Here is a 23,035-nt window from a genome sequence, read left to right as displayed (position 1 = left end):
AGAACGGCCATATCTGGAAACATTCCACCAGATGGTCTCTAACGGACGCCACCAGCAGGAGTAACAGTGGCTTGAAAGTCTACGACAAGGAGTTGCAGACTGAACGGTCAGCAGCCCATCGTTTTCTTCGCACACACATTTCGTCTCTCGTCGTCTCCGTTTACTATTAACGGCTCGTCGTGCATCGCTGACGCACCGTTTTAGTCTACTTGAGTATATAAAGTTCCATCGTATGCCTGAGCCACCAAATCTAGTATCCAGAAAATAAGCCTTACATTGCTTACCAAATCTCCCAACCTTGCAAGTCCGTTGATACTAGCTTCGAAACCGTCAGCACCACACGGCTCGGTCTCATTTTCCCTTGCACATCAACACCTAGAGCTTATCTCGCTCTACATCTAGTTAGCAAGGCCGGTTTATAGCCTCGTTTTTTTATCCACCACACACACACACACACACATACGGCTTCCTGAGCGCAGGACAGCCGCAAGATTTCACCTCTCATGGTAATCTATATCAAGAGCGTGTCTCCCACCCATTCCAACACATCATCATCATCAACGCACCACTACCCCTTCCCCCAACCTCTCACCTCTCCAATCCTCCAAGACCAGTCCTCTATTCAAATCTCCACAATGACTCTCCTCACAAACTTCCTTCTCCTCCCCCTCACCCTCCTCACAACCCTCACCACCGCCCAAACCCCCAAATCCCGTACTCTCCACCCGGAACTCAACGCCGCCCTACGCACCGCAGCCACATCCTTTGACCGCGCCGCCCTGCTCCCCAACAGCGCAGACTGGACCTACGACTTTACAAAGCACCCCAACTACGATTCCCCAACCGGCGCCGTCATCAACGCCGACGCCGCCACTTTCCCTGCCGTCACCGGTCTCGGATCGAGCGTTGCATTGCTCAAGTTGGCGCCGTGCGGTATGCTGCCCCCGCATTTACATCCGCGGGCTACGAATATCGTCACTGCTATCACTGGGAATACGACGACGTGGATGATTGGGGAGAATGGGGTCGGGGTGAGGAAGGTGGAGTTGCTGCCGATGATGGTGACGGTGTTTCCGCAGGCGAGTTTGCATATGATGCAGAATAATGGTATGTTTTGTTTTTTTCTCTCATTTTCCCTTCTTTTCCCCCATTTCCTATCAATCGACTGGCCGGCTATTTTCTGTCATGTTGGCTATATTTGGTACTAGAGGCCATCGACGTACTTCCTAATCGGGAACGTCTCAGTTAGTAGTCTTTTGTGGGTAAAAAGCCTTGTGGGGGTTATTTTACTCATCCATCCCCCCCCCTTCCCGTTTTGGAAAAAGACGGCATTACATATTCTACGACATGGTATTACTAGTTTTATTAATGATTTACTAATACTCCGAATATAGGTTGCGAGCCATCCCTCCTCATCTCATCGCTTAACAGCGATGACAGTGGTACTCTGAATATTCTGCCGAGCTTGTGGTCTGTACCCCAAGATATCATCGGCGCGGGCTTCGGCAACGATGCTTTCAACGCGGCGGATGTAGGCAAGAATATTCCTGCCGTGGGTACCGGCGCTATTATCGGGAGTGCGGATTGTAAGAAACGGTGTGGTATCTCGACTTGAGTATGAGAAGGGGTAGAGATGTCTATGCTGGAAGGGGGGAAGTTTGGGGATGGAAACGGGGAGGGGTAAGGGATGTTGTGTTGTTGTCAGCTTTGGCGTTTGGGACGTTGCTTTTTAGGTTCTGGAAACAAAGCCGCTGTCGTTCTTCGTTTGAAAAAAGAAATAAGATGTCAATGCGATGCTGCTCTGTGCTGTTTTGCGGTCCGGGGAAAAAGTAAAACGTGTCAATGCGATCGGGCTTTTTTTCTCTGTGCTTTTTTTTTGGACGCTTCAAACGGTTATGTGGCGTTTCGATGCAAGAAGCATAGTATGGCCCTGCAATGACAAAAGAAACGATCGTGATGAAGAAAAACCGATTCATACTACTTTCCAAATCTGGGGTTTCGACTTTTTCTCCGTGTTTCTGTTCTCAATCTTCATTCACAATCCAAGCACACGTGGCATTCCTACCCTCAGCATTCTCTCGTATTCCACTATAATCAGTGACTCCTTCACTCTACCTGATCTTCTGCGCTTAATACAAGATCGCCTGGTGGTGGGCTAGCCGGGTCCCGTTCCCTAGGTTATGTAGATAGAAGATGCATTTCCGAGCCGCTGGGCAGTAAAAAGTGAAGCTGGTGCTAGTACTGTATGATGGTATTTGCGTGTGCGAAGGTCGAGCAGAGTTGGGGTTTTGGAGTGTGATGGCCTTGGGAGAGACGGAGGATGATGAGGCTTTTAGTAGGAATTGTGAGTGAGTAACAAGTGCGGAGTGGTTAAAGTGGTATTTATGGGGTATCAGGTTGTACCGTGTAGAGTGTATTGTGGTAGATTGGCTTACATAGTAGTCTACAGTGAGCTTACTAAAAACAGGACGAAACTGACCCCATGAGTCTGTGCCATCCATCTTAATACAAGCACACAACTACCTCTGGGGAACGACGTTGGAAAATATCAAGATAATGTTACCATGTCCTTGTCTGAGTGCGTTGAGAATTACTCTGCCGACCCTTCTCTTGTATGTTCAAAATCTCACTACGTCGCCAAAGGAAAGGTCCAGTCTCGCTTCTCACGCCTTCTACGGGCCGGGGGTTGAGCCATCAGGCATTGACCCGTCCGGCACCGTACCCGCTGTGGCTTATCTGTGCCGAGACGGTCTAGGTACAGAGCAGATTCGTCAGCACTCGAACCATTTACACAAAAGCCACGTGATTTATATTCCGCCCCCAAATGCGCATAGGGCTGATAAACCCATATGCAGTACGTCTGCATGTAAGATTGTGAGTGAGACCAAGTTTTTGTCATGCATCCACTAGGCCAAATTCCGACCGGCCGCGGCTCGGCATCAATCTCCATAGTCAGACTGCCACCCGAACGGATCGGAACGTGTTGGTCGCTTCTTTTTCATTTGTGTTTCAAGGCCATGCCCTTCAAGTCGCTTCTCCTGAGGTCCTAAAATTGGAGAAAGCAAGACCTGGCCCTTCTCCAGAAAGTTTAGAAGACATATGAGTAATGACTTCGTCTGACCAACGAAATGCATCAACCTGCTGATAGTCAAGGAGAGAGTTCAACCCTCTGACTATCCACTCTTTAACATCCTGAGCACAAAACTCATATGCAACAACAAAACTAAGGCCCGTGTGGAACGCGCCTATTGGCCTACTAGCCCAGGCATCTTCCCATGTCCTGCAGATTTCGAGAGCAATGTACTGGCATTCAAATTGCATCTCGTATACGCTTCGATCGAAGGGGGACAGGAGTCGCATTAGAATCTTGTTCGTCAGGATAACGACGGACCAGAAGCAGTTGTATGCAGTCATGTCCCGCCAATGGTTGAAGTGATATATTGTGCGCACAGGGCTGTCCCTTTCGCTGGGTTCTTTCTCGGATGCAACGGTCCCGTTTCTGAGTTTCGCATCCATGTGCTCGCCCAGAGTACGAAGGGCATCCTTAAGGTTGCGTACCTTTTGTAGTAAGGCAGCACGTACAGGATCGTATGGACAGGCATACGAGTTTGGATCGACCGGATAGGACGCATCGATGGGCTGTAATTCGTCCAGAAATTCCATGTCATCAAAGGATCCTGAGGAAAAGTCAAGTGACGGAGGAGTCTCAGACGAAGACTTTTGTGATTGACCACTCGAGTCAAAAGTGAGGCCCGAGGTGCGTGAAAGTTGAAAGACACGCTGATCACCTAGCTCTTTCAGCTCGTTGAAGATACCTGGCAACTCTGCCATATACTGCATCAAATCGGTGTTCAAGCAATCATCGAATCCAAGCCCCGTCTTGTCAAAAGCTATCTCTCGCCAGCCAGGTGAGGCAAGAAAACACGGTTTACGTTCGTACATGCAAGTAATAATCTGTCCACATGTCAGCTGAGAACAGTATGTGTCTCGGTCGCAGCTATGGGATAAAGTGGCTCTTTCCGTGGATTATGGAGGTCGACATACAATTCCGCCTCGGTTGAAGCGTAGCATCTCCTTTGTAAACCTGTCATGATATCTTCCGGGACCTTGCAGTTCCATCAATCGCCCAGCGCCGCCTACATGAGTTAAATATCGATTCCCCGTCCTGGGTCCTGCGAACGCCTGGTGGTGTAAGTATGGTTATGAAGATAAAATCTGGCCAAGCAGATCTTACCTCAACCAAACCCAAGAGTACTGATGCGCAGAGTGTCTCGGGTGACAAACCGAGCTGTGGATGCTCAAGGCATGTTTGCAACGTCTTGATGGCCCGAATATAGAGTTCAGGAGAAACAATCTCATTCGCTGCCTTCTTGTAGACCAACGATGTGTGGACATTGACGAGTACAGTAACAGCAGCGTCAAGCGCAGGATTATGTCCAATTCTAGCAGGGACTTCTTGGATGAAGGATCCAAAGACGGACATTCGATGTCCAGCACTCCCGGTTCTCGTAGCTGCGATCAAGGCATGCGCGAGCTGCTGATCTTGTGATGGCGATGGGTGTCTCGGGAAGGGTGACTTGGGCGGGCTGAACCCCGCTGAGATTGAGCGCGTGGACCTTTTTCGAGGCGTGGAACCGCCTTGCGAAATCCTGAACTTGTGGGTCACTGAGCCATTTTCGGCGAACTTTTCGTTCAATTGCGTCAAGCGGTTGTGCCCTTGATCTATGGGATTTTGTGAATATGTGGCTTTGGTTTCGATTAGTATAGCATACCTGGCGGTGCGCTGGGTTCATCGCCAGCGAACTTTGTAGAGTTTGCGTTAAACCTTGGACCGAGGTCTCTGAAGGTGTGTCGAGATGGGGGACCTGGGCACGACTTGCTGTTCTTTTGGCAGTTTACGCAAGCTGGCCAGGTCTCATCTTGTTCATCATTAGCTAGGGTGCTCGAGTCGGGCCCAAGCCATGGAGCTAGCCTTACCGCACTCTAGCAATAGTCAGAAGAAGCCCGCGCGGAGGAGAGATCCGGCGACTTACTAATTTTCCTTTTCCGGCAGATGAGGCACCCCGTGCTTTTGGGGACGCCGACCATACTTTGCAGCTGGCGCACCTGTCGAGGACTGGGAACACGTCGGGTCAGTAATCCGATGGGTGGTGGGATGGAGCCGTGGAATTAATAGAGACATGAGAAAGTGAATTCAAAGCATTCGCGGTCGACGCACATGAATAGCCATTTGGTGGTTGGATGATGCTGTGTATGAAGTATGCGGGATGTCCGTACCCACTACGCTTCTTGGACAAGCTTCCACATTGTGGCTGCGGGCAGGGCTTAGTGCAACAGGGCTGGGTTTTCACATCCCGGACTGGCGGTGGGCGTTTGGTGGAAGATGAAGCTTGCCGACTCACGTGTTCGCAGCATGAAGCCCAAGGGGGCTAGGCCTGACGCGTATACGACTGAGGCGCGATTGATTGGCCGGGCTGGATATGACGTTGGGGGGACTGAGAGTGGTCTCGGGTAGTGTCGTGACTGCGACGAGGCTAGAAAGACGGCCGAAGACGGTGCGTGAGCCGGTCAGATGGCCTGTGTTCAGTGTAGCAGAGTGTGGGCGAACGACGGAAGGCCCGACTGCAAGGGCAGCGACAGCCACAGCCAAGCCCAAATGCCCCAGACACCAACCGCAGCACACCCTATGCCATTCCCCAAACTCGTGATGAAGCCCTGATAGTGCTGGTACACACATACACGCCTACTCCCGACCGCTCGGCTTCTCCGCTGGCGCCCCGTCTGCTTACCATCCCCTTTCCCCGCTGCTAGAGCCCACACTATACCATGTCCATGGACCGCAAGCCATCATCGTGTGACTCCCACACCGTACAAGATCGCCGCTGCTCCCCCGCGCCCAAGGCGGACATGGGCAACTAGTATGGCAAAAGGAGCCTCATATGCCATTCGCGCGGAGATATATGTTCAAAGCCACCACCGTTTCCAACGTCTGCTACTTTACCGACGGGCATTCCGGCCGCCACACACGCAACCAAAATGATGTAAGAGGGGCACCTCCTGCCGCTTGTAGGGCTGATAAGATATCTGCAGCCTAATTCTGCAACTGAGTGGCAGGTACCAGCCCTCTATGCGTTGTCTGCCAGCAGTCGTCGACCATCGGTGTGCACTGAGGCGAAGTCCAGTCGTAGTAGCTATAGGTAGGCACATCTAACTAACCTCCTCCTCCTCCTCCACCGCCTTATACTACACACCTCGGTTGTTACTTGCTTTTGCGTACGGCGTATCGCTACTCCAACGCTTTAACCGCGCTCGTGGTCCGGAAAGTCTGCCTACCGTACTATCCGCGGGAGGATCGTGGCAATGTCTAGTCGCCTTCGCGGTCGCCGTTACAAACCTCCTTATTCCCGGCGCGCACACAGCCCTACTCCTGTAGCATGCACTTCAACACCCAGCCATATCAGTGGTATACGCTTCAAAGGCCCGATTGTGACAGACAGACGCTATTGTATGCAATGGTTGCATTTCAACCATATTTCAGCTAGGAACTAATATCGCCGTCTCACTTCTGGTCACTGCCGATTCTACTCCCCCAGGGCCTCGCCGCAGCATTAGCGCCCAAGGGATAAGCTTGCTGACCCTCCTGCAAATGGCCCACCAATAACTATCATCCAGTAGTTGCAGATTTAATTTACTTAAGGCAGGGGGTCGAGCATATTACAAACATGACTTGTATGATCCACACACAGGCCTCTTCCTAATGGCAGTATACCCACTCTTTCTCTCTGTATTACCTAGCGTATTTTCTGTGCTCATTAAGCTGTGTAGATTCTGACAAAGCATACCATGACTGAATCGACGCTTCTAACATGCCAACCCAGGGTATCTTCAGATATAAAATTGTCCACGCCCTATGAGACCCATGCACCGAACACGCCCCTTTCAAAACTAGCTAGTCCAAGCCTCAGTCAAAAGACTAGCGAGAAACATATACCCGAACCGAGCCTTTCACTGCGGCCAAATACCCCCACATGCGTCATCCATCTCGTCGGTGGCGGTGGTAAGCAGCCCCCAGATGCTTTGGTGCTTATTCTTCCATGTCATCCTCCTCTTCGCTCTCGACCTTCTTCTTAGCCGCCTTCTTGCTCTTAGGTTTCGCATCTTTGATCGTCTTTCTTTGCACTTGGTCACCAACACGCTCACGTTCACCCGCGCCTTCATCTTGAAGACGTGCACTCAGTGTCTTGAATTCCTCAGATTCGACATCCATGCCAACAAGACTTTCCAACATCTTGATCTCCCGGGCCCAAACACCCTTGTCCTCGACCTTCTTTCCATTCTTGTCAGTCACGTCGATGGGTGTCTCGAGAACCATGGGAAGACCATGAAAGCGCTCATCGTTCATGAGGTTATGGAAGGATTCGAGCCCGAGATAGCCAGTGCCGATGCGGGCATGAAGGTCACGGTGGCTTGACAAAGGAGCCTTACTGTCGTTGATATGGAAGGCCTTGAGATACTCCAAACCGATCTCCTCGTCAAACTTCTTCATCGTTTCAGCATATGCTTCGGGGGTGCGGAGGTCATAACCGGCGGCGAAAACGTGGCAGGTGTCTAAGCAAACACCTACACGACTTTTGTCTTCGATAAGCTTGATGATGGCTGCGAGGTCAGAAAAGGTGCCACCAATGGTATTGCCAAGGGTTGCCATGGTCTCAAGAACAGTAACAACTTTGCCAGTCTTCGGGTCTGCATGGGCCTTGTTGAGATTCTCGGCAATGATCCGGATTCCTTCCTCGTGGGTGGTCGCGTTAGCATTGCCTGGATGAAAGTTGTAATACCGAATGCCGAGCCTATGGCAACGCGTCAAGTCATTGAGAAAAGAGTCATAGGCCTGTTTCTTGCGTGTAGGATCCGGATGCGCGAGGTTGACCAGGTATGAGCCATGAGGCAAGCAGCACTCTGCGGCGTCTATGCTATGGTCCTTGCACCACTGGACGAAGAATTGTGCATGCTCTGGGTCCATATCGACCGTTTCCCACTTGCGTTGATTCTTCATGAACATAGCAAAGGCGTTACCACTAGAAAGGTTAGTTCTAGTCATACACCGTAGGGCCTCCATAAGATATCACGTCTGAAGTACCAAAGAAAAATCACTTACCCAATGTGTACGACGTTGATGATAGCGTTGTGTACGCCTAAAAGTGAATTCGATCCATATCAGCCTGCATTCTAATTGAAGCTAAAGGAATGGTCATAACTAACCTCCAGCAATGCTCACGTGGGCGCCAACTCGCAGCTTGATATCCTTGGTACGCTCTGCAATGGGTGGTAGAATCTTCGCTGGCTTGGCCTTGGATTTGGTGACCTTTTTAGGCTTCTCTTCATTGACGTCTTCAGCCTTCTTTTTCGTAGATTTGACGTTCTTCTTGCTGATTTTGTTGTCTTCAACGGTCCTGTCGTCATTGAGCTTGGCATCTGTAACGGGCCCTTGAGCAGCCACCTTCTTGGTTCGTTTCAAGGCTTGCTTGGGCCTGCCTTCGCCGTTGTCACTTTGTTGGTCGACCATCTCGTTGTCAGTTTCCTGCTCATATTTCACCTTCTTCGTTGCACGCTTGCTGGTTCGAGGTGAATTGGAGGCAACTGCAGCAACCTCCTCTACTTCAGTGTATTGGGCTGTGGTCCTTTTTGTACGCGAAGTTGTCTCTGCCTTTCTCTTCCTGCCATTTTGTGTGGACTGAACGACAGTCACAGATTCGGTCACTATGTTCACTTAGTTAGAAATGAATGAGAGCGAGGAGCCGGAAGTAGTACCTTCGAGTGGTTTAGCCATGGCGTGTGATGTTTGAAGATTATTGCTAATTGTAGTGGGAGCTTGTGAACCAACCAAGGCTGTCGATACAGTAGAGAAAGGACTCAGGGAATATACAAGACTATGAGGCGGAAGACCGGCGACTTGAGTAAAAGGAACGAATGGTAATGAGTGAAAGCGGTGGCGATAAGGTAAACAGCTCAACGGGCCCCTGAAAGCATTTGCGGACCAATTTCTGGGTGATGTTCGGCCTGAGCGTTTTGAAGCGGGCTTTGCCTTATCAAAAGTAGCTACACGTGGTTTTTCGTGTAGAAACGGAATCTGGAGCGAGCAATTGCTGTTTGTGTCCGGAAAAGTTAAGTAGGGGCGCGGCTTCAACAACGGGAGGTGTAGGAGAGAGCGAGCGTGTACAATGACTGTAAAAGAGCGACAGTGGAGTGGGTGTGAAGTAGGAATATTTATTTTCAAACGGTCTACCCTCATATAGAAGTAATGAAGGACGTGAAGATTTGATGCAACTGTAGAAGGAAAGGTGCAGCAGACGTCATTAACAAGGGACGCGTTCAGTAGGAACGCGGGCTCACATGTGCTGCTTAACCCCGCGTTAAGTCCGCAACACCCAAAAAATTATCCCCACATCCGACAGCCGACACCAACTCCTCACCAGCGGCGTCACATCCTCACGTCCACTAGAGACACCTGGTAGACCAGAAAAATTGTTTCGCGTATATTTCTGCAATAGAAATCGACTCATTACGACCGACATAAACCCCGCCGACGACGCTCCAGAACATACCCACAACCACTCAAGATGCCGAAAGCAAAGCAAAAGCGCAGCAAAGGTGCTGACAACAATTCTTCGCCCTACTCGAAACCGACATCAGCCAAGGCGGCAGCGGCGCATTCGATCTTCAAGATGGACAAGGACCTCGGCCAGCATATCCTCAAAAACCCTGGTGTCGCAACAGCTATTGTCCAAAAAGCGCACCTCAAACAAAGCGATCACGTCCTGGAAGTCGGACCTGGTACCGGTAACCTGACAGTTCTGATACTTAAGGCGGTGAAGCAAGTTACAGCCGTAGAAATGGATCCGCGAATGGCAGCAGAATTGACAAAGCGAGTACAAGGCTCGCCAGAGGAAAAGAGACTGACAATACGGCTGGGCGATGTGATCAAGGCCGAACTCCCACGATTCGACGTCTGCATCAGTAACACACCGTACCAAATCAGTTCTCCCCTGGTCTTCAAACTGCTCGCACTGCAACACCCTCCACGTTGCTGTGTACTTATGTTCCAGCGCGAATTCGCCATGCGCCTATTCGCGCGACCTGGCGAAAAACTCTACTCGCGCCTCTCCGTCAACGTTCAAATGTGGTCTAGAGTCTCTCATGTCATGAAAGTCGGACGCAACAACTTCAATCCTCCTCCCCAAGTCGAAAGCAACGTTGTGCGCATCGAGCCCAAGAACCCCCGCCCGCAAATTGCATACGAGGAGTGGGACGGTCTGTTGCGAATCTGCTTCGTCCGAAAGAACAGGACCTTGCGCGCTAGTTTTATGGGCACAGCAGCTGTCCTCGAACTCCTCGCTAGTAATTATCGTCTCTACTGCGCACAAAACGACATCCCCGTCGACGATACCCCGCTCGATCCTAGTGAAATCGCCGCAGCAGAAGAGGCCGAAACCATGGATGTCGACGACGAGTTCAAGGGTTTCTCCGATCCCGACGAGCCAGACGATGAGCTCCCTGATTTCTTCAAGCAACTCCAGGCTGAAAGCAAGAAGAGCAAGAACGGGGCGAATCGTAAGCGCAAGGGTAGGCTCGCAGAGCTTGTGCGGGAGAAGGTTAGGAAGGTGCTTGAGGATGAAACGCAGCTTGCTGATAAGCGAGCGCGGTTGTGTGATGAGGCTGATTTCTTGAAGCTGTTGTATGCGTTTAATCAAGAGGGTATACATTTCAGCTAAAAAGGCAAGACTGGGTGTGAACTTGTGAGAGAAGCAAGACGTGGCATTGCATGGCGTTTTGGGATACTTTCATCAAGCACAATGGCGTTCTGGCTGGAGGCTCTTTTTTTTATGCGGATGAAAAAAAGGCACGATTTGGGTGTTGATGTGTAGTTTGGGGCGATACGTTGCCTCACATAACGTAGAGAAAAAGGATGGGCAAATTTACCTACTCGGAATTTGAGCAATAGTATGGGGTATCTAAAACTATCTACTTCATTATCTCTGATTCTTTTCTCTCTCTGCTTTTCGTTCTTCATGTTTGGGAAAAATAGCTAACGCTCATGTCTCAGCAAAAGGATTCGGAGGCAAAGGATCATGCCCGTATCCGTTACTTTCCTCCTGTTTGATCCCGTTCTCGACGATTGTCTCCTCATGCCCATTCGTCTTTCCTTCTTCTTTATCGTCTCCCCCTTCTCTCGGTCTCCATAACCTCACAGTACGATCTAGCCCCGCACTAACAATCAATTTTTCGGTCGGATGCGTGTGAACGCTCAATACGGCGTCGGAATGGCCTTCAAGTCGTTGAAGTATGTTTTTGCTACTCACGTCCCAAAGGACGACACTATTGTCTTCACTGCCAGATGCTATAAAAGCATATTCCTGGCCAGCTTCACGATCGCCGTATGTGCCAAAAGTCCCCAAAAGCGAGTACTTCTTGTTTGTGTGTCCTTGGTACGTCTTTACACACTTGCCTTTCCCTTCAATATAGTTCCAAAGCCGGATACAGGAATCCAGTGTCCAGGCTAGGATGTACTTTCCGTTGGGTGAAAATATGACTGACGACACAGGTGCATTGTCTTCATGGACGAGGGTGCGGAGACACTGACCGGTTGCCGTGTCCCAGACACGGATGAGGCCGTCGTGTGAGCACGAAACGATGAGCGTGCCGTCGCGAACGAAATCGACACCGCCGACCGGGTCGCTGTGTGCGGGAAGGGAGCGCATAACTCGGGCGGCGCGCACATCCCAAAGGTATACTGCTTCGTCGTAGGAACCAGAGACAAGCATGTTGCCCTTTGGACTGAACGCTATACTGTATATATAGTTGTGGTGACCGATGAACGGAATGGGGTGTGCTAAGCCGGTTGCTGTATCCCATAGTCGGATACTCTTGTCGTCTGAGCCGCTTGCGAGGATCTTGGAATCCAGTGACCAGCATATTGTGCTGACACCAGCGAGGTGGCCTTCGAGTGTGTGTTCAAGTGCGCCGGTCTTGGCATCCCAGATCTTGATGGTGCAATCTGCAGACGCAGAGGCCAGCCAGCGGCCGTCTGGAGAAAACTTGACACAGGTGATGCCTTTCTTGTGGCCGCGCAGAATCAGGGTGGGAGAGTAGTTTAGGGAGGTCGGTTTTGGTGGTGGTGCAGGAGAGGTGCGTTGTCGACTGGGTGACGAAGAGCTCGAGCGTGGCGAGCGTGACCTTGACCGTGAGTATGAAGGCCTTCTATCTCGGTATTCCCGCTGTTCATCATCGCTGTTGTCTCTGCTATACCGGCGCGCAGGCCGTTCTGCTAGCCTGTAACTTGGTGAGGCATTGTGTGGTGTGTGGGAGGGAGAGCGTTTTCGCGGTCGCTCATCGTCATAGGCATCCTCATCCTGGTGTCGTCTTTTGGGTGAGGGTGATGGTGTGCCGTCCATTGCTGAATGTAGAGGAGCCAGTTGTTTGGTGTCGGACTGGAAAACGCGACGGATCGGCAATATGGGCGTTAGCGTGCGGGCGGTGAGGAGCACCCCTGCAACATTTCAGGAACTATTTCCCCAGTTGCATCATTGCATTTACACTCCGCTATTCTCGAGGTGATACATATTCACCATGGCTTCCGAGACCGGTCAATCACCCACAAATATGCGCATCCTCTCGCTCAACTGCTGGGGCCTCAAGTTCATCTCCAAACTTCGCAATGAGCGTCTTACCGAAATCGGTGTTCAAATTGCCGCTGCAAGTCCGCAGCCAGATATCGTCGGCCTGCAAGAGTGTTGGACTCAAGAAGACTACCGTGCGATTCGTGACAAGACAAAGCACATACTGCCATATGGCAAGTTCTATCACAGTGGCATTTTCGGTGGCGGGCTAGTCATCTTGTCTCGATGGCCCATCATCGAGAGCAACATGGTGCGCTATCCACTCAATGGACGGCCTGCTGCATTCTACCGTGGAGATTGGTTCGTTGGTAAAGGTGTTGCTTGTGCAAAGATACAAATAGGACCCTCCCGGGGAGATATCGCGGAAGTCTTCTGTACACATGTATGTTCTCAATACTGTTGACGAGTATTCGAAATGCACACGCTGACATGAATAGCTCCACGCCCCCTACGAAAGCGAACCCCACGACTCCTACATCTGCCACCGCACAGCCCAAGCATGGGAGATCACAAAGCTCATGCGTGCAGCCGCCGAACGTGGTCACCTCGTCATCGGCATGGGCGACTTTAATATGATTCCTTTATCCCTCGCACACCGTATAATCGAGACGCACTCGCCAGTCCGCGATGTATGGCGTATAATCCATCCCGATTCTTCGATCGGCGCAGCAAGGGACGAGGTTGAACGCCGTCGATGCGTACCGATGCCATCTGCTGAGTTCAACATGACTATCAATGGCGCAACATGTGATAGCGAATTCAACTCCTGGAGGTGGAACAAGGCCCAACAAAGACGTCTTGCTAAGGGCGAAAACGTGCAGATAGATCCTGCCGTCGAAGACCCCAATGCGAAGCGGCTAGATTATATCTTTTACAGCAGTGGAAGATTTCAGAACCCAGAGACAAAAGAAGAGACAGCGGAGTGGGAGCTGAAGGAAGCGAATGTGGGCATGGCAATGCGCCATCCTACCTTACACTGCTCTCTCAGTGACCATTTCTCTGTGGAGGCGACGCTGACGAGGACTCCGACTGCTCTGTCAGCTGCTCCGCTGTCTCCTTCGGCCCTGCCCGAACGGTTCCTGCCCATCGAGACTTACGATGAGATCCTGGCTACAACCATGAAGTACGAGGCTAGAGAGCGAGTGCAGCGCAAGCTGCGGATAGGGCACTTTTTCTACCAATTATCCTTCTCCATTGGGTGCCTGATTGGTGTGTGGTGGTCACCAAAGAACTATGTTGCTTTTATTTTGATGCTTTTGAGCACACTAGGGTTCAGTGTGGGCGTCGTTGACGGATTGATGGGGCTGTTGTTTGTTGGTAGCGAGCTCAGGGCACTCAAGGAATTTGAATGGGAGGTTAGGAATGCCCGCGAAAGGGCGTTGAAGGCAGGATCCAAGAAGACCATCTCCGAGGATAGCCAGGTGTCAGACGCGTCGGAATAACAATAATAATCTGAGATAGGATTGTAATCTAATACTATTATCGTCATCGCAGTCCTGCTGTGTCTCTGTTTCGATAGTCGAGAATGACGCGTGCACGTGCTGTTGAAGGAACGCGCGACGGTTGGGTGCTGGCTTGGCTCCTCGATCAACCACAACTCCAAACCTCATCCTTCCGGCCACCATAATTCAGACGTAAACCCCCATCTCTCCGCGCGCGCACCCGTCTAATCGCAACAAATACGCGATTCTAACAGTCATATCTATCCCCCACGGAATCTCGTACACTGCCCAGACGGCCTTGATCGCGCGGTTCGGGAGTCCGCAGCCCTCACGATGAGCGAATCGCAGCCCCAGCCCCAGCAGCAGCAGCAGCCCAACAGCGGCCAGCAGCAACAGCTGCTACGCCCTGACGACATACTCAAGCTGCAATGTCTTCCTGAAGACGAGAAGCAAAAGTATCGCCTGATCATGCAGAATTTCTGGAACATCTGCAACACGCACCAGCAGGGGAGCCAGGAAAATACCAATGCTCGCCAGAAGTTGACAGAATGGTCACAGAAGTTCATTACACGCGAGCGCCAATACAGGGCCAAGATGAAGGCACAGCAACAGCAACAGCAGGGAAACCAGAACCAGGGACAAGCAAGCCAGGCTAATGCCGCTGGCCAGCAGAACCAGAACCCCGTTAAGCAAGAAGGCGGCCAGGCTCGCGCCGAAAACACCGCGGGGGCAGTCGGCCAACAGCAATCAAACCAAGGCCAAAACCAAGGTCGCGGTCAGGTGGATCCTGCTATAGTAAAGCACGTCCACGAATTCCCTATGCAGGGGCCGTTGACCGGACCTTCGCCGGGCACGCCCGAGTATGAGGTCAAGCTGAAAGAATATCGGACGGGTTACTTGAACATGCTAGCGAAGCAGGCTTCTTTGAACGAGAGTAGAAAGAAACTCATGCAACAACTGAGCGAACGACAAAGCAACGGACAAGATTTGCCACAAGATCTACTCGTCTTGAAGGGCAAGATTGAGAAGGAGCATACCAATATGAGGGCGCAAATCGACAAGTTTCGAGCTTTGCAGAAGCAGTGGAAGGAAGAGCGCGAGCAGAATTCACAGGGCCAGGCACAGGCGCAGACCCAAGGCCAGAACTCAGCACAATCACCGCCGCCACCGCAACAGCAGCAGCAGTCGCAACAACAATCTCAACCCCAGCCGCCTCAACGACAACCATCGCAACCTAATGTCTCTGCGCAACCTCAGGTGAAAGAGGAGCCTCAGATCAAGGTTGAGGGTGGACAGCCACAGCAGCCGCAACCGCAACCGCAGCAGCAAACGCAGCAACAGCCACAACCTCAGCAATCCCAGCCCCAACAACAATACAACATCCAGGGAAACCAAGGGAACCAGCAACAACCACCGCAACAGCAACAGCAACTCAACCAGCAAATGCCACCTTCACTTCCTCAGCAGCAGCAGCAACAGCAGCAACAGCAGCCTCGGCCACCAGTGCCTCACTCGCAAACAATGCCGCCAAATCAAATGCCGCAATTCGCGCAACAGCAGCAACAAAACTTTCACCAACAGCAGCGACCTCAGATCAACCCCATGCAAGCCAACGCACACCAGCAGAGCAATTCACCGCACCCACAGTCTGCAACCGGAACCGGTCCGCCAGTTCCCCTCTCTCACCAGGCTGCCGTTAGTGCTGCGAACCGATCCTACACTGACCCCCAGCGCACAAACACGCCCATGCAGCAAGGTGGACAAGGTGGCAACTTTGGCAGTCGCGAGCGCGAGCAACTGAACAACCCCAAGATGCCGATCCCTCGACACCTGAACGTAACCTCACCACAAGCTGTCCACATGGGTCAAGCGCGGCCAACCATGAGTGGCCCTACCAACGGTGCGCCAGGACCAATGGGTCAGCCCGTTATCCCGCGACCACCGCCCTTCCAGCTCGAAGGCGACGGCGACCGAGTTCTCAGCAAGCGTAAGCTAGACGAGCTCGTCCGCCAAGTTACGGGTGGCTCAGAAGAAGCCCTCACACCTGAAGTCGAAGAGGTAAAGTTTTTCACTTATCCAAAAACCACTGACCTCGTGACTAACATTCTTTTTAGGCCGTCCTCCAGCTTGCAGACGACTTTGTTGATAACGTCATAAGCAATGCCTGCAAGCTCTCCAAACTCCGCGATTCTCCCCAGCTAGACATTCGCGATATTCAGGTCATTCTCGAGCGTAACTACAATATTCGTATTCCAGGTTATGCCTCGGATGAAGTCAGGACTGTGCGCAAGATTGTGCCTGCACAGGGCTGGGCGGCCAAGATGAATGCGGTCAATGCGGCTAAGGTTATGGGTGGGAAGACGGATTTTTAGGCTGATGGATCGGAGGGGAGATGCGGGGAGCGAGAGAGGGGGAAGTGAATGACGTCCATGTCTGGGGGTGTTATGAGGGTTGCTTTATTCTTTTTTTTCAGAGTGGGGCTATTAATGTTAGGTCAATTCCTTACTCAGTAAAATGTTCAGGGCACATCAGGATAGTGATACAATCATGTGGAGGTGGTTGTGCCTTGGATGGATTGAGGGGTTTCTATTTTCTGTTATTTACTACGGTCCATGAATTGCTCAATATCATCCTTGGTATATCCCTACTTTTGATAAATCCCAAATAGTGTCTGTAGTGACTGCCTTGACGGACAAGGTACTTGAAAACAAACTGATTCTGGGATGTAAGTAGAAGAACTAGTAAGGGAGCAAAATACAAGTTTTACAGAGCGCTGCACATGACGTCAACTTTCTGCAAGGCCATACATGCGATGTGTAGAAGTCCCTGAAAGATAATATCCAGTACATTTCCTAATCGTTAAATATATTCTTATATCACGATCCTGCCCAAGTGACGTACACAGATGAAACAAAAAAAAACTTGCAAAAACATACAACAGCGGGGATTCGCCAGTGGTCACCCACCTGACTACTAGTCCGCCGGTCGAAGGTTTAATGTCTGGGGAGCGAACGGGACCCAATTCGATACTTCGCCTATGGTCGTATGTGCCATAAAAACCAGGAATGATGTGTTATATTCGTACATATTATGTGTTCGCGTACTTTGATTTCCAAGTGGGCTCACGTGACGCTATCGATATCCCAAGCCTGGCTTGGCACCGCCATACATACAGAACATAACTACTTCGTACTTACTCTACCTACCTCACACGCCCCTTTGTGACGTCGCGCGAGAGTCTTCGACAAAGCAAAGAAGCAAAAAAAGACAAGTAGCATACATGTTTGACTTGCCAAAGAACCTTGGTTATTCAAATGTGGAGTTCATTTCTCATAAATCTATCTAGAGATATAAATGTACATATACAACAGCTCCTCAATGCCGGTCACCTACCTTTTCACGCTATACACTAACAATTCGCCAAACAGATCCAGGTACTATTAGAACAATACTCAATCATCCTGAGCAAACCTTTGGGTGATTGCACGAATCTTTGGACCAAAGTAGTACACAGGAATACCAAGACCCATCGAGGCTGCTACGATACCTGCGCAGATGTTGAATGCGCCTTCATACCCGGCCTTCTCCACAAAGCTGACTGTACCAAATGAGATTCCGAAGCCGATGAAACCTCTCAGAGAGCAGATGAGAACGAGAGCAGCATCGATGCGCTGAGGATAAGCATCCATGCAGTAGACAAAACTGGATACGACAATTCCAACGAAGCCAAAGTACTCAAAGTTGAGCGTAACAGCGATGCCTGCCCAGCTCCAATCCTTAGGGTGCTGCGCAGTCATTCCAAAGATGATTGTCGATATGAGTGTGGATACTAGTGGGATGATGAGAGCAATGTACCGATACTCAGGTTGACTGACGCCGTCATGCCTTTTGCTCAAAATTTTGACTACCAAATCGCTCAAGTATCCACAGAAGAATGGAACGGCGACCGCAGTAGCGATTTGTCCAGCGAATACGTAGCCAAGCATATCAAAGTTCCAGAGATATGGGGGTTGTACCAGGACGCCGGCAAACAGTGCTGACATGAGCACATAGATGCCGAGAGCCACAGAGTTGATCAAGGTCAGCCAAAGAATGTTGGGAAACCAAATGATCTGGATCATGTGCTTCCAGCAGGTGATTGCTTCTGACCATCGTGCATGACCATTCCAGGGTAGCATGTCTCGAACAAAACTACGCGGAGCGTAATTGATGGTATCGAGTTTACGCTTTGTGTTTGTCGTTACCGGAACCAGCGTTCCGTCCTCGTCGATACCTTGGCCAGCTGTGCAATGTTAGCATCTGAGCCAAACAGTGAATTTGGCCATGACTTACTCAGTGCTTCTAGTGTGCGCTCGTACTTTGTTTCGACTACAAAGAGGATACTGAGAACAGCAATAGCTCCACTCAGGCAACCAAAGACACCATACCACCACCTCCAGCCGAGATCATTTGCGAGGTACGAGCTTGAGACAATAAGCGCTGCCGTGCCAAGCGTCTGGAGTGCGCAAAACCACGCAATCACGTTTCCTCTCTCGTGCAAGTAGAAAATCTCTTGCACAATAATGGGACAGAGGGCTTCAGCTTGGCCGGCAGCGATGGACATGATGTCTCTCCCGGCGATATGCGAGGCCAAGCTGCCGCTGCATGCGCACCAGAGGCAGCCGAAAGACAAGACGATTGTCGACAGGAGGTAGATTGGCCTTCGCCCGACAGCATGAGCAACGGGAATCGCAATCAGGTTTCCGACGCCCATGAAGAATGCCGGCCAAGTTGCGAGGTCGCTTGTCTTTGGATCTCCATTATACGACGCTTTGACTATGGGCAGAATGGCACTGATTCCGCTTGCCATGAGGTTGGCGGACGCTGCGAAGAGGCCGACGATGACAAGGATGAGATACTTTTGCCATGTCGGAAGGTTTAGAGGATCTAGTCTCGGTCAGACTGGCTTCGCCATTGAACGTCCACCTGGCTATGACTCACCATTGGGATCTCTGGTCGGAGTCGGGATGAGAACGATGCCGTCGTCATCGAACAGTCTGATGGTACCCACGACGGGTTTTGCAGCCTTCTTGTGCGCATCAAGAATTTCAATGTGAGCGCTGGCCTCGGACTTGGGGTCGTGAGCAGCCATGATGAGAAGGCGTTGATGAGGGTCAATTACATGGCGTCGTGGACAATTTGTATTGCCCGACTGCCTCGGGTAGGCGTCGCTGTGGTGGCCAGGGCATTTCGTCGATGCGACAGACAGAGGAGTGCTCTTTGACATCTCCCCCGAGCTGAGCCGCCCAGCCCAATAAGTACGCGTACGGATTGTGGAGGGCGCGGGTTTAGGGTGTGGGGATGGGTGGGTCTGGCCAGGGGGGAATCGTTTCGCGGGGAAGTGAAGCCCGAGCGGTAGGTTAGTAGTAGTGGGAGCCAACTTCAGCCTCAGTCATGCTCGTCTCGTCAGCAAATCATCGTCATCATCAGTGTCATCGTCATCATTCCAGTCAGGATCATCATAATAACCATAGTCAACAACAACACCGACAATAACACCCACGGTCTAATGAGTGAGCCTGCCATCAAGACTTCGCAGCGCGTGTCCCGGTCGTGCATCGAGTGCGGGCGGCGCAAAATCAAATGCGACAAGAAGAGCCCCTGCCAGCCATGCATCCGCAGGAATGCTGCCCATGAGTGCAAGCGACCGATTGCCCGGGTGAGGGGCCAGTTGACTGTCTACACTGCCGAAGACGCTGGCAGCCCAGCAGACATTCAACTACAAGACTTGCTCCGTGAACGCAATGCCCTCCAGGCGCAAATTGCCGAGCTCGAGACAGCCCTTGCTCTGTCCAAGCCATGTGGCCACAGCCGCACCAGTGAATCCACAGATTACACCCAACCCGCAGCAACACTTGAGGACCTAGTTCCCGCCTTTGAGCAGTTCGATCTCGGCATCAAGGTGGGTGCAGCCGCCCGAGCCGGGGCCGAGAAAGCGATCCTCAATGGTCTCTACGAACCCGCAGCTGATCCACTATTTCTGCTTCTTCCGAGTCGGGAGGCTAGCCTTGGCATTGTCACCTTTTCCCTGCAGACACTTGGCTGGATACACTGCGCCGTCAACGCCAACGACTTCCTGGCCGAGCATCACGACTTTTGGAAAAATGTAGAACTTGGTGCCGGCATCAAGACCGAACAAAGGCTATGGGTCGCTCTTTATTTTGCTGTCCTGGCTGTTGGCATCCTCTATTCCGACCCGGAAGATGTACCAAGTGCAGCCCACCTGCCCCAGCTAGGCATGCCTCGTGCTGATCCTATTTCCGTCGCTGTTGATACTTCTCATCTCTGGTATGAGGCTGCACTGAAGGAACTACAAAGACACGGCTTCAGCGGTACTTCGTCACTTTGCACTGTGCAGGCCATTGTAGTATTGAGCCTATGCCACTCCAACTTTGGCGAGCACCAAAGGGAATGGCTCATTTCTAGCTTTGCAACAAGCACGGCAAGGCTCCTCGACATGCACAAGCTTGGCAACGAAGCAAACTGCTCAAAGGACATTTGTCGAAGACCAGAATGGTCTTCACCTGTGCAGCGCGAACTGGGTCGTCGTTTGTGGTGGACCTGTGTCATTCGGGACTGGTAAGTGCTGAATCACTGTAAAATACATATCACCAAGTACCATGTCACTAATAAACACCGTACAGGCTTGGGAGCTGGGTTCGGCCGCCGTCCATATCACCCGCTAGTTTTTGCTGTCAGACTTCAATTGCAAGCAACCATGGAGAATACTTTATGCCTAGCTTCTACACGATTGGTAGCCCTGGCTCTTCCGAGTCTACCAATTTAGAGCCTCCTTCTCCTGCACATTACCACTCAATCTTGTCCCGTCTTTCTTACATAATATACATTTACATCAAAGCAAATACTCACCAGACTCACTTGAAGTTTGTAAAGGCTATCGAGGAGATCACTGCCGTCCGACGAGATCTACCCCTCCATCTATCACCAGGTTTCCCTGCCAACGAAGATGATATAATATGGGAATCTGAGTATCATTGGATTCCATTCCAGCGATACCTGATTGCTTACGTTCTCGACTTCCTCCTGTTGTCCATCGCCCGTGTACTCAACCCTCAAGAATCCAGGGATGACAGCACGAATTACAGGCAGCTTGCCCTTGAATCGGCCAACCGCATCTTGGATCATTATGCGAAGCCGGTCCCAAGAGTATACAGGCTAGTGTGGACCGTATCAGCAGCAACAGTCGCCGCCGCTGTCTATATATCGTTGGATATGCTTGCCAACTCTCACAATTATCGTGGGGACTCCCGAAACCACATCATCGGTCTATTAAGACAGGCTTCTGTTGAGTTGAAGAAGCACGCAGTTGTCGCCGTCCACGCCGCCAAAGGTTCCGCTATGCTCGAAGGTCTTTTGCCTCTACTGGAGCAGCATGATTTTGACCGTCCTCGCACTTCATATTCCATGCAAGACCTGCTGCAGCAGCTTGCAGTAGCAGATCTAGGCGCGCCGTCCAACCCACCAATCGACTCGGGTCCTGTAATCGACGGCTTGCCTCACGTTAGCAACGGCGACACCATAGGTGTCTTTGATGGAACTGAAAACACAATCGACGGAAATTATGCAATCACAGAATGGGACCATGTATTTTCACATCTATAGCGTTTTATATAAAATTTCGCTGTTGTACTGAGAAACCAAAACACCACCACGAGCACACTCTCAGTACGGCTTGACTCCCGCCAATTTCAGTAGTTTGTCCGTCAACTCGGGCTTCTCCAGCGGCTCAGTTCTCTCCCAAGGATCGATCTTACCATCCACCATGGCTTTGCCTTGTGAATGGATGTTGATGTGTGGCCAATGTGTTGTTGCTTCCCATTTCTCGAATATCTCTTTCTTCTTCTCCAAATCTTCCTTGGATGCCATAGCCGCTGGTGTATAACAAGCATATATGATTGTGCGGATGTTGTCTGTTTCGGGGTATACGGCATAATGCATCTGCCGCGAATCCCAGAGGATCAAGTCACCAGGCTCAGCGCAGACCTTGACCAATTTGCAGCCATGCTCCTCATACCACTTCACATCGGAGTCTTGGAAGGGGTAGAAGTCGTAATGAAGGGCTGCCAATGGGCCCTTGGTTCGGTCCGGTGGGTGTTGCTTGAAGAACTTGTCGAAGAGCTTAGCACTGCCCTCCATGACTACTAGGCCTCCGTCTTTAGGTCCAGCCTCAGAAACTAAGAGTTGCTGTCAGTGAGGTGTGGTGTTATCGGAAACGATGATAACCTACGATTGATGATGCCCTGCACACATGACAAGCCTTGTCGCTCAGGTGCCTGATCGACGTGTGGCCATGGCTTGGAGCCGCCCATCTTCGAGGCGTTTGGCAGTGTGAGGTTGATGGTGTCATAAGATACAATAAGCTCGTTTGTGTTCCAGAGTTTCTCAAAAGCGGCCAGAACGCCAGGTTCCCTACGGCGTACGATATTAGTAACTATCGCTCACATGGACATTTCGAGCGAATGTGTCGGACTTACTGCCTCGCCTCCCAGACATATTTCTCGTGTGCAGCACAGTAGTTGAGGTACATGCCGTTCTTGAAACTTTGGGGCAAGTTTTCCTTGGTCCATGTCTCTGGTTTGTTGGCATCGAAGTCGTTGGGGAATGTGCCGAGCCAGTCGATCATTTTGTTGCGGTACTTCAGCGCTCGCTCCTTGGGAACTACACCCTTGAGCACTACGTAACCCTTCTCGTAAAACTCATCTCTCCAGTCGCCATATGGCTGCTGGACGGTTTCTTCGTCGTTCAGGTATGGAGCCATGATTCCAGATCGAAATTAAGAATTCAGTGTTTTCTGGAAGGAGTTTGATGTTCAATGTGCTACTACGTACACGACGCTGCTCATACATATACAGTTCTATG

General features: G+C 51.1%; 8 protein-coding genes across 8 annotated transcripts; 3 read left to right on the top strand and 5 right to left on the bottom strand.

Annotated features, from left to right (window-relative positions):
* Positions 1-635: 635 nt before the first annotated feature.
* Positions 636-1,615, top strand: COCVIDRAFT_14353 (hypothetical protein; the record flags this gene model as incomplete). Its single annotated transcript, XM_014703017.1, has 2 exons — positions 636-1,107; positions 1,395-1,615. 2 exons carry the CDS (start codon positions 636-638, stop codon positions 1,613-1,615), a joined length of 693 nt encoding a protein of 230 aa, XP_014558503.1.
* Positions 1,616-2,129: 514 nt separating this feature from the next.
* On the bottom strand, positions 2,130-2,501 carry COCVIDRAFT_14352 (hypothetical protein; the record flags this gene model as incomplete). The annotated part of the gene is made up of 1 exon (XM_014703016.1): positions 2,130-2,501. The coding sequence occupies one exon, from the start codon at positions 2,499-2,501 to the stop codon at positions 2,130-2,132; it is 372 nt and encodes a 123-aa protein (XP_014558502.1).
* Positions 2,502-3,024: 523 nt separating this feature from the next.
* On the bottom strand, positions 3,025-5,088 carry COCVIDRAFT_24973 (hypothetical protein; the record flags this gene model as incomplete). Its single annotated transcript, XM_014703032.1, has 6 exons — positions 3,025-3,954; positions 4,045-4,182; positions 4,235-4,722; positions 4,773-4,919; positions 4,978-4,983; positions 5,034-5,088. 6 exons carry the CDS (start codon positions 5,086-5,088, stop codon positions 3,025-3,027), a joined length of 1,764 nt encoding a protein of 587 aa, XP_014558518.1.
* Positions 5,089-7,084: 1,996 nt separating this feature from the next.
* COCVIDRAFT_14350 (hypothetical protein) lies at positions 7,085-8,827 on the bottom strand (the record flags this gene model as incomplete). Its single annotated transcript, XM_014703015.1, has 4 exons — positions 7,085-8,075; positions 8,156-8,192; positions 8,260-8,757; positions 8,809-8,827. 4 exons carry the CDS (start codon positions 8,825-8,827, stop codon positions 7,085-7,087), a joined length of 1,545 nt encoding a protein of 514 aa, XP_014558501.1.
* A 790-nt stretch (positions 8,828-9,617) lies between these two features.
* COCVIDRAFT_93996 (hypothetical protein) lies at positions 9,618-10,769 on the top strand (the record flags this gene model as incomplete). Its single annotated transcript, XM_014703077.1, has 1 exon — positions 9,618-10,769. The coding sequence occupies one exon, from the start codon at positions 9,618-9,620 to the stop codon at positions 10,767-10,769; it is 1,152 nt and encodes a 383-aa protein (XP_014558563.1).
* A 321-nt stretch (positions 10,770-11,090) lies between these two features.
* Positions 11,091-12,449, bottom strand: COCVIDRAFT_36079 (hypothetical protein; the record flags this gene model as incomplete). Its single annotated transcript, XM_014703076.1, has 1 exon — positions 11,091-12,449. The coding sequence occupies one exon, from the start codon at positions 12,447-12,449 to the stop codon at positions 11,091-11,093; it is 1,359 nt and encodes a 452-aa protein (XP_014558562.1).
* Positions 12,450-12,624: 175 nt separating this feature from the next.
* Positions 12,625-16,488, top strand: COCVIDRAFT_36078 (hypothetical protein; the record flags this gene model as incomplete). The annotated part of the gene is made up of 4 exons (XM_014703075.1): positions 12,625-13,056; positions 13,112-14,106; positions 14,371-16,174; positions 16,231-16,488. The coding sequence occupies 4 exons, from the start codon at positions 12,625-12,627 to the stop codon at positions 16,486-16,488; spliced, it is 3,489 nt and encodes a 1,162-aa protein (XP_014558561.1).
* Positions 16,489-17,568: 1,080 nt separating this feature from the next.
* Positions 17,569-22,934, bottom strand: COCVIDRAFT_36075 (hypothetical protein; the record flags this gene model as incomplete). Its single annotated transcript, XM_014703074.1, has 7 exons — positions 17,569-18,398; positions 18,449-19,042; positions 19,097-19,326; positions 21,026-21,029; positions 21,931-22,350; positions 22,404-22,585; positions 22,651-22,934. The coding sequence occupies 7 exons, from the start codon at positions 22,932-22,934 to the stop codon at positions 17,569-17,571; spliced, it is 2,544 nt and encodes an 847-aa protein (XP_014558560.1).
* Positions 22,935-23,035: the final 101 nt, after the last annotated feature.

The sequence above is a fragment of the Bipolaris victoriae genome, assembly GCF_000527765.1.
Source record: "Bipolaris victoriae FI3 unplaced genomic scaffold scaffold_25, whole genome shotgun sequence".
In the NCBI taxonomy this organism is placed as follows: Eukaryota; Fungi; Ascomycota; class Dothideomycetes; order Pleosporales; family Pleosporaceae; genus Bipolaris; species Bipolaris victoriae.
Note: the sequence above shows the minus strand (reverse complement) of the source record. Positions and strands in the feature narration are given on the sequence as shown.